We start from the raw sequence: 10640 nt of genomic DNA, 5'->3' as shown, positions 1-10640 counted from the left end.
ACCTTCCCGATCAAACGTAGACGTAAGTTGCACGTTAGTCGAAGAGGGCAGGTGTCCGGTTCGCTCTTTCCTTACCTCAGATTCGTTCTTGTCTATATACTATTACTACCTTCACCGTGGAATCACGTTTGTTACCGTTTTTGTCCTTCGTTCTGTTACGTCCCTCAACTTCTACCTTACGAGCCTTGTCTGCTACACTCATTCGTGACGACGCATCTGGACCACTGCCCGTTGCCGCGTCTTTGGGGGCACTACTATGCGACCATACGACGTCCGCAAAAGATTATATTCCCACGTCGCTTTCGTCTCGCACAGCCTTGCAGTGTTCGGCACACATCTCATCCCGCTTTCTATCGGGCTGACACGGTCAACCACGGTCATGTGCGAATTCTAACTTTTGCGTCTAGGCATCCGATAACCTCAGAGCGCCACGCCGTCGCTCGACCAGCAATGGCTCTAACAACAAGAGAACAAGGCTTGATGTTCACGAAACCGACGGCATCCAGCAGGCATATGAAGGTCCTTATGCCTCTGCCAGCTCACAACCAGTGCCTACTGACGCATCCGCATCAGGTCCGCCACTTGCCTACTTTGCAGATTCTTCCAGCGATGTCCCTGGACAATTGGCGGCGCGGCCTGCGGAGCATACGTCACACCGGTTTCCCGGCACACTATTGCGACAAACCCGGCCATTTAACCCGTCATCTGATGTGATTCCACCCGGCTGGGGCCCTCATGTTCGCTCGACGTCATTTCCCTCACCACCGCTGGCTTCGCCTCTTTTAGGCAGCCCACTCTCCCGCCGAGACTCTGCGTATGCCGCGGGTGCCCACCGCACATCGTCTCCCAGTGCCAGTAGCAATAGTTCCAGAGGCGACGACAACCGGCTTCCCTACGCGCCTATACGGGTCCACGACCAGAGCAACACAAGCCACTCGACAGCAACACCGGCATTCGGTGCAGGAAACCAGTACACCGGAAGCACGAATGGGTTTGCGGCACCGTTTCCTCCTGCTCATCGCGCGTCATCGACAAATACCGAAGAAAGAAGCAGTGGAAGATACAATCCCGGGAGCCTCAGTAACATCGTAGACGGATTTTCGACCACTGCATCTGCTCCCACGCAGAACATGACCCAAAAGCCTGTTTCGGGACGGGAACAGAGAGCTGAGTTTTCTGCTGATGCAGTAATTAGGCACTTCCAGCAGGATGTTGCCAAAACCAACTACGCCCGAACACACACCAATCTTGACCATGGGACGTTCACGCCTGCGTTTGGAGCCTGGACACGGTCTCACCAAAGCAGCGGAGCTAATACTCAGCCACAAGAACCGCTGATTCGACGGTCTTCTTCAGCATTCGTGCCTGCTGCGCCTCTTCACAATATTCTTCACCCAGTTAACGAGACTCCGCACGCAGATGTTTCCGAGGGGTCCGGTACCGAGAGCCAAACTTTTCCTAATACCGTTTCACATGTTACGTCTGGGTCGGGTGGTGTCCCAAATAGCACCCAAGACAACGTCCAAAATGTCGCACCGAAAGACAGTTACTCGACCGAAAGTGCGCCAACCACTGCCCTCGGAACTGGAAATGAGATTCAAATAGCTCCCAACGCAACCCCCGAGCAGACCACGAATAGTCGCCGGAAGCAGGAGAGGCGCTCCCGAAGTACCTTTTCCGTGGACCAACGCAATGAAACTAGCCAAACCCGTGCTATCGGCGCATGCCTTCGATGCAAAAGCCAGCGTGTTCGCGTAAGTAAACGGAAAGAACAACAGTTGACACAGTGCACGGTCTCCTTACAATGCTAACCTATCCAGTGCGTTCCCTCGCCTCTTGGACCGTTCCACACATGTCTTACCTGCCAGCAGGTGTCAAACAATTCCAAGAAGGTTCTTCATGAAATTCGATGCGTCCGTTGGCGTATGATTGCTATGACGACGTACCGTTCTGGGGGGCTCGGCCTCACCCGGCGGTGGGATGGAACTACCGTCCAGGATGTCGGTGACTGGACGGAAATCAAGACGCACGAGATAGAGATGAAGCTCTTTTACAGCAGCCATATGCACAGGTATGATTTGTGCGACATACCTGTCAAGTTTCGCGTCCGCGGCTTTAAACCGGTCGACGGCGATGTCCTTACGCGAAAGTGGATTAAACGAATCAAACTCGATGACGGCAATACGCGAATCGAGAAACGATTTATTCAACTCCCTCCCTACGCACTCGCCGACGCGAATGCTACCGTCGATATTTTCAGAGAATATTTTGACCGCAATGCAGTCCATGCAATGGGACACGTTGCTAAGTTTTCGCATCCCGTCATCCGAGACCATCTAAGAGCAGCGATTGATCACTATCACAGCCTTCCGGTAGGTGCTTGGGATCGGTTTCATTTCTGCAATGGGCGCTACTTCAGGGCCCATACAAAGCCTTGTATAGTCATTTTATACTGACAATAGGCACAGGAAGGCGACGTCGAGAAAATATTCATGCGCAAGTTCATTAAGTTGTGGTTCTGTGTCCGTACGTTTTTCTCTATAACCTCTTGCAAATCGTCCATCCGTATTTAGCCGTGGCTAACCAAACGTGTCATAGGATTCACGACGGGATCTTCTTATATCAGTGGGCCTACAAAGCTTGGGTGCTTGCCAGTCGACGATCCCGACTATCCGCTCGCAGACAGAATATCTGTTCCCCGGATGATCACCGCACAATGCGACTCCATCATGGTCTCCCGCTTTTTGCGACCACTGACACAGGATCTTATTCCCGAGTTTGAAAAGTTTTTTCGCACGGGCAACCCGGATAATTGGTTCATGCTTTACGTTTGCACATTCATTCTTCTGTCGGAGGTGTCCTTGTCATGCCAAGACCGTCATCGCCATGCTCAAGAAAACTGGCTGAAGGTAACCAACCTTTCTGCTTTGACAATATGAGCATACCATATATAATTTACACACACTGACTTCCAACCTTCAAATAGCAAAAATACTCACTCCCTGAATTTGTTGGCGAGTTACAATTTGGGGCCAACATCATCCTATGCTATTGGCACTATTACCGCACGATGGATCCTATGGATGATGGGTGGGAGATCTTCTGCAAAATTGTCGAACCTCCTCTTACTCCACGTCTCGAAATCGAATCAGCAAAGGGGAAGGGTAAAAAGAAGGTCCATCTTTCTCAAAGTCAGTTTGATCTGGTGACATCACATTGGAGAAACTTGGTTGAATTAGGTACGGTTTTTCTCTACGAATCATTCGCGTTTTAGTACCTGGACGACTAATCTTGCTAACTACTTTCCCTATCACAGCGGCTCTGATGGACACGAAGCATTACCGTGAATGCTTTGAGCACCCTCTATATTTTGTGTGCCAGATGTACATGAAAGGCTGGCAAATTCGCGACATTTACAAACGTGGACCACCAGAAGAACCCGAAGAGACTATCTGAGCGATGTGGCATATAGCGAAATCGGTCATAATATCCTGTAATGTGTACAGCGACGTTTGGACTGCCTTTGTCGTTTTTAATGCTATATATTAGTAGAGCTTACTTGGTAGCATTTTCAACGCCCGAGCGATCTTGATAACTATCTTAGTCTGAACCGTAACATTCACGCCGTGACACATCCTTCAAAGATGACCTCTACATATTTACATTACATAAATCACAAAACTCATAATTATCGTCGGTTTCGTTCATGTACTACTTCAAATATAAGTTGTTCATGCGGAGATATATAACCTAAGAGGTTACTCTTCGCTAATTAGTTTGAGCAATATTGAAATACCAAAATCTATTCGTAAACACATAATCTCATGATGTGACCGGAGTCCCCAGCCATTTACGGCCTATGACGCCGGTTAGACAATTCTCAGCTTTGCTCATTTTTGCCTTTTCACTGCATCGCCGTGAGAAGGAAACCTACAGCCTTGCACTTGGTTGTGATTTGGATTATATTATTGCCTATTTTCACGTTTCACAAGAATTGGGAAAAGAGGGCAAATTAATACAGGTCACAGACGTTAAGTGGATAAATATCCATAGCCGATGATAAATATTTCGGGCCTTAAGACTTAAGAGTTGTCCACCCGGGTTTAAGCATTCCCAACCGGTATGCATGTATCGGGTGTAGATAAGAAATATGATAAGAAAAAGTGGACCAGCGTTTTTCACAACTGGCTTCTTTCATTCTATCGACAGCAACGTCGCCACAGACATCAGAACCGCGCGACAATCACTTTGCTAAAAACCACACGGGACGAAATGTGTTTTTACAACAAATGACGATATATACGACAATTTCCTGGACCTAAAGAGGAACTACTACCCAACTCTACCCACCAGCAATTTTCCCCTGTTCTCGCTCGTTCGCCGAATACCTCAGCCATTACCCGCGTTTTCGCTTCCTTTAAACAAGGCATCTCTTATTCATCCATCGTACCCGGAACCGATCGCCATCATGTCCGAACTCGATACTTTCACCTTTTATCCCCTCCGCATAGACTCCCAGACGAAGGCGCTAAGCAGCATCGAGCCAACGCGAGCGCTAGACAACGAGCTGACAGCGCTGAACCAACTACACCGCGCTCTGCTGGGCATCGACGGCGGTGCTCCTGTGCCCCCGCCGCCAATCCCAGTCAACCCGAAACGCACTGCCAACGTCAACAAGCTCCGTGATTCTGGAAATGCCGACTTCCGCAAGGGCCGCTATGCTGAGGCCATAAAGTTCTACACCCTCGGTCTGCAAATGGCACTGACACGACCCGTGTGGGAGCCACCACAGCTGGTGCATGAGGAGGTTGCCACTCTGTACGCCAACCGGGCACAAGCACACATGGCAACACATGGATGGGCGGAAGGCGCAGTAGATGCGGAGGCAAGCGTCGAGGCCAAAAAGACAGGCAACGCCAAGGCATGGTGGCGGCGCGGAAAGTGTTTGCTGGAAATGGGCCGCCTAGAGGAGGCACAGGAATGGGTGCGCCGCGGCCTCGAGATGGAGGGCGAAGAGCACGACCTCCTTGCTCTACGTGCCGAAATCGAGGGCCTCCTGGACAATGCTTCTGCATCCTTGTAACGAAATTGGCGGAGCAGGCAGATGACTCATAACAGTGAAGGGGGCAGTATTGTCTTATTATTACCAGCGTCTTACTTAGTCTCTACTTTTCGTACTGTTACGATAATGAGATACTCTTACTCAGTGTTCCAGGCTTTCACTCATATACTTAATGGCACAGTGCTTGACAGACATGCTTAAAATTTCCGCATTCTACTGAAATATCAAACATAAATATTTGTAGTAGCTCTCGTAGACAATACAACGCAAACTACAAGCCGGACCAGATAAGCAGCCAAATTGCAGATATGACACAAAGGAGCTTCATGAAAGGAAACAAAAATGGTTAATGTAGCTACAAACAGCGGCAGTCGCCGGACATGACAAAGCAAGAAGATAAATGCAGGAACCCCAGACAAAAAAAAGACGCAGAATGGTAAACAAGTTGGACTGGACGCCAACTGGACGCCTGAAATAGGAAAACCAACATCGGCAGAGCGATGGAATTCCTCTCGCCGATTCATATGAACGATAAAAAGGAAAAGAGCCGCATGCCGACAAAAGCTAAAAAAATTGACAGCATGGCGGGTGGCGTGTCCAGTATCGAGCGGACATCAGCGAACGCCACTTAGGGTATTATCTCGGCAACGACCGAGGGCGAGCTCCGCAGTGAAGGCAGTGGGGAATAGAGGCCTCGCAATACGTTTGGCTGCTTCCTTAGTTTTTCTCCTTCTCATTAAATGTCTCCTCCGTCTTCTTGGTCCGGGGCAGACGCATCTCCGCATCTTGTCCAGTCATACGACGGTCGAGAGCGCGGTCGAGTTTGGCCCCCAACGCAAGCTTCTGGAAGACGGCTGTCTTCTCTTCGTTGAGAACAACCCGTTGTTGCTGGAGAGCCTTGTTCTCCATACGGTCGAGGCCCTTCTCAATGGTTTGGATCTCGGCTGTTGCGGAGTCGGTGGTGCGAACGGTTGGGGCATACGACGGGGCCATGCTGTAGGTGCTGAAACGAACAGAGGTGTGGGCCTGGAGCGAGAGCATTGGCAACGTGTCAGCAAACAAATTCAAGATGCATCATGTAAACACGCATCTGCAGGCTCCCATTGTATAGACATACCGAGGGGGCCATGATCGGCCGCGCTGACTCTAAGGAGGTAGGCATGGCGATTGATTTGGTCGAGAAAAGGAGGTCAAGAATGAGAGCGGCTGCACCTAGAAGGCACAGAAGGACAAATATTGGCTTTCTGGGAGTGTGCAAACAAGTTTCGTAAGGTTTCGTAGGTTTCTTCAAGGGCGGTCTCCTGCGAGAGTTGCCTTTCCAGTCGGTCGTTACGCCTGGGGGTGACAACAAAGGTGTGTGGTCGGTAAAAGGTGTACAAGGCGGTGAAGCGGAGATATGCGCAGATGTGTGATTGTGGCGATGGTAGTGTACGATCTCGATTGAAGACGAGAACCTGATAATATTGGCGACAAAGGAGGATTGCGGAGAAACGTGGGCGAGGGGAAAATGAAGATGCCTTCCAATAGAAGTCAGCGAGGACGGGATAAAGAGACCGTTCGGAAAGTTCACCTCCACGAGGAAAAGTGCGGGCGGTCAGCGCCGTCGCACGTTTTCGGCAGGCTCTTTCCTGCCTGTGTCTGTAACCTCGTTGGTCGCCTTTTCCTGCTACGCAGGGCTTACGGCACTAGAGCGTGAGCTAAGCGTCTTTTGCTCTTAGTGGCTGGGGTCCAATCTCAAACAACCAAGGGGTTGCAGGCCAGACAGGCGGGCCTGATTCGAATACGGTAGGTAAGTGGGTGATTCCCCGCCCCTTTGTGAAGGCACCGATAGAACTGGAAGACATAATTTGGGAGTCGAAGTTGAAGGAACTTGTAAGCGAATCCATTCATTCGGTGGTATCTATCTACGTGCTTAGCCTTCTTTGGCTGTCCGGGTAATGGCAGGTTCTGCGATCTGCCGTGCGAGATGGACCATCGCACCTTCCGAAGGCGGTTCTTCGTATTTCCTTTGTCGCTCACTGCAAAAAGAAGGAAGGTATTACAACGCCGTAACGAGACGCTAAGAGTGCGTCATATTATACACGCATGCCGAAGTGCACTGCCAGACAGTTTCTCTCAACCGACACGACATCTTCTACCTTAAAAAGCGCCCTGGCCGCATGCCATGTGGTGGTTATCATTGCGCCCCATGTGTTTTCCTTCAGCCCACCGTTCTTGCCCACTCTTTTGTCGATCAAGACAACTAGGTTCGCTAGCGCGACGCGTTAGCGGTAGTGATTTTGCTGATGAAATATGGAAGGCACAAACACGCCGCAAACCTGGGTGCCTGGCTAGGCCATGCCTGCGACAGTTTACGTCGTTCCACTATTTTCAACTTGAATCGCAGTGTTTTGTGGACCGTGAGTTTCCTTTCACAGTCCATGAATAGGTCAGAAATCGTCGAATTTGATTCCTAGATCCTGCTTCCATGTGGCATGAGCGCCGAACTCACCAACTCCGCCATGAGCTGGTCCATCCTTGCAGCCATGCAAACTCCCCTTCGCAACCAAATTTTGCATCGAACCACAAAACGACAGGAAAGCAAGCGTTTGCGAACTCCTGAAAGCTCTTCGAATACCTAAATACCTGGAGACCCTGGACTTGTCGGTATGTGTTTGACAGCCCACCTCCTCACTTGCCAGGCCAAATGGTAAAAGGCCCATGTATGGGCCTGTCCGCGGTTGGCCGGTCGATCAATCACGGCCCTCTCTTCTACCCTTGCAAAGCGGAAGAAATAGCCGACCCTCTTCCCACATGTTAAACACGTGGCAGGGAGAGTGGCCCGTCGTCGAAAAGTTCCTAAGAGAAGTCCACATTACGTGGCACGCATAAGAATATGGAAAATGGAGATCGAAGAGAGGAGATCGAAGTACGTCAAAGGATGAGAGCACGCGATGGATTCACGCCGCACGACGTACACCGGGAGTAAACGATGGGTTACCTGAGGCGGTAGGCAGGAACATATCCTCGATATCCGCATTTCTCCTGGTAGTACTGTCAGTGACTATCCATGCAGCTGGTCGTTTACTCAACTCACACAAGATCTTATTCCTCTTGCTGCGGGAAAAAAAACCCGAATCTTGAGCGCATCTCGCACATTTTATGACGTCGTTTCTACATGAATCAGGACGCAAATTCAACACCATCCGATTCTCAAGCGCCAGACAACGCGTTCTATTTTCTCTATGCTTTCAACTCCCATACGAAATGCGCTCTACATTTCGAGGGATTTTGAGTTGCCAGCCACAATCTACCAACAGCCATATGATACCTCTAGGCCGTTGTACTTGTGTCAGCGAGCATCTGCCACGAAATCTCGAGAGAAATATGCCATTGTACCGATATTTCTGCGTGTACGGGATGCATTGCCGGACTAGACCAGTCTTGCTGATAATAACCCGATTGAGTCCGGTACACACACGGACCACTATCTGCTCTTATCCTTGCCCTTTCCTTTGCTATGTGATGAAGATTTTTTGCCCTCCGGGCCATGGCGACGACTCCCCGGATTCGAAGCGTCCGCCACGTCCCTGGCATGTCCATCGCCATGATACCCATGTCCGTCACCGTGGCCATAGTCGCCATACATGCCGGATCCGTCCGTTATGCCACACGAAGACGATCCAGCACATACTACATCGTTGCTAGACTTTCTCGATTTCTTCTTTTTCTTCGTATCATCTTCCGGCATAGGTCCGGCGCTTTCTGTGGCAACTACGATCAGAATCAAGGCATTTTGCCACTATTTCAAGACAATAGCCAGGAACAAGCAAAGATACCGGATGAATTAGATGGTGAACATACCGCTGCGTGTGCAATTTTTGCAACACCCATGGTCACACGTCTCGACCCACTCGTACTCGTCCTTTTGGAAGTTCTTCTTCCACGACGGATTTGGGTATGTGCACCATCCTTGAGTGTTCGGGCCCTGCTTACACGTGCAGCAGTCCCAGATTCCGCCGACTTCTTTAAAGTGGCAGTTTTTTAGCGGGCATCGAGTCTTGGCCGGCTGCGAGACGGCATATGTCGTTTTGTTGCAGACAGTTGCGTGCCCCGTTGTGACATCAATCTTGGCCCTCGGGCAGTAATGCCACTTAACTGACTGATGGCCACACGGATGGTGGTGTGGGTGGCCGTAGCACATCGTGACAACAGTACCTGTTGTGTTAAGGTGGGTTGGTACTTGGGACAGTCGTGATGTCCACCTTCGACTGCTTGTGCTTAACGCCGGTACGTATGATGGGTGTCTCTATTTGTTGAATCGCTCGAATTCTTGAGTTTTCTACAAGACAAAATAACACGGAAAAACCGTCCAGGAAACGTCAGTGGCATTTTCTACTTAAAAAAGCAGTCGACCTTCTCGCTTTCTTATATACTTTGAAATAAGACTGCGCAACGTTGCCCATCTAACAACAAAGACTCGTTTACTCATATCGAGCTTCTGTCCGGGCCGGCCAACTTACGCCTCCTTGCAGATACCCGGCAATAGGTCGTCTGTGTCGGTCGACGAAACAAAGCGAGGCCACATAACAGACAAGTACCGAGAGCAAGGATAGACTGGCGCCCCTTGTGCCTACCGTTCGTCCAGCCCACCAAGCATGCAGCCGATTAAATGTGTATAACATTGGCCTTTGGATGACCCGACGCCTTGGTGCCGGGCAGATTGTATTGAACATATCCTTCCGATGTGTGAGTTGTCTTAGACGCTGGGGCACTCGACGTCGCGGCCATGGGTAGGGGCCGCCACATCCAAGACATCGAGACGCAAGCTGCAGGCGGTATTGCGACACCGAGACTTTCCCTGTCGTCCCAGCGGAGGTAAAGAAGAAGAAAAAAAAATGGCAAAGGCTGCGTGACGAATGGGGACTTTCCATTCCTTTCATCGACTCTGTTTATTCCTCTGCAGAAACTGTCTAGTCGAGCACAAACGAAGGCCTTGTTGACAAGGCCATGACACTAAACACAGCAGCAGTTACTTTCCAAAGAAAATGGCCAAGTGATGTGCATCTGGTTGAATAGTTCATCAAACCTTATGGAGCAAACAGCGATTGGCTGCTCCGTCGTTGGTGGTTTAGGGTACTTGTGTTTCCTCTTTCTTCAGCCACGGCCAACCATCAAACGCTGGGAAGCTTCATCTGTTTGAGACCGCCCAGCTCCCAGGTGGGGGTGCCTCTTGGTGTGACTGCCAACACAAATGCCGTGTACTTCCACAAGATCAGATAGATCTAGGTACGAAAAGCCGTGAGTTGCGTTTGCAAGATGTTGTGAGTTCCCACACGATCGGTACTTGCATAGTGCTGGCCACGTATCGCGGGCCCCACCACACAATGGCGAATCAATTGTCGACGGAACGTTCGCACATGTGTGCAAACGGATACGAATGCAACGCGAACAGTAAAGATTTTGTCTTTACTAGTTCCAACAAACAGCCGTATCCGACTTCGCAATATCAAAATATAACCGTTTGTGTTTTCTAGATACGCCCATTGTCTGCGGCCGACATTTATATACCGACACATGTTGGCCATATTACACCCCC

At 50.2% G+C, this 10640-nt stretch overlaps 2 protein-coding genes across 2 annotated transcripts; one reads left to right on the top strand and one right to left on the bottom strand.

Annotated features, from left to right (window-relative positions):
• Window positions 1-4468: 4468 nt before the first annotated feature.
• Window positions 4469-5083, top strand: SPBR_03262 (translocation protein SEC72; the record flags this gene model as incomplete). Its single annotated transcript, XM_040761565.1, has 1 exon — window positions 4469-5083. One exon carries the CDS (start codon window positions 4469-4471, stop codon window positions 5081-5083), a length of 615 nt encoding a protein of 204 aa, XP_040620045.1.
• A 696-nt stretch (window positions 5084-5779) lies between these two features.
• Window positions 5780-6224, bottom strand: SPBR_03324 (uncharacterized protein; the record flags this gene model as incomplete). The annotated part of the gene is made up of 2 exons (XM_040761626.1): window positions 5780-6088; window positions 6180-6224. The coding sequence occupies 2 exons, from the start codon at window positions 6222-6224 to the stop codon at window positions 5780-5782; spliced, it is 354 nt and encodes a 117-aa protein (XP_040620044.1).
• Between the last annotated feature and the right edge of the window lie 4416 nt (window positions 6225-10640).

Source organism: Sporothrix brasiliensis (assembly GCF_000820605.1).
Source record: "Sporothrix brasiliensis 5110 chromosome Unknown Cont17, whole genome shotgun sequence".
Taxonomy (NCBI): domain Eukaryota; kingdom Fungi; phylum Ascomycota; class Sordariomycetes; order Ophiostomatales; family Ophiostomataceae; genus Sporothrix; species Sporothrix brasiliensis.
Note: the sequence above shows the minus strand (reverse complement) of the source record. Positions and strands in the feature narration are given on the sequence as shown.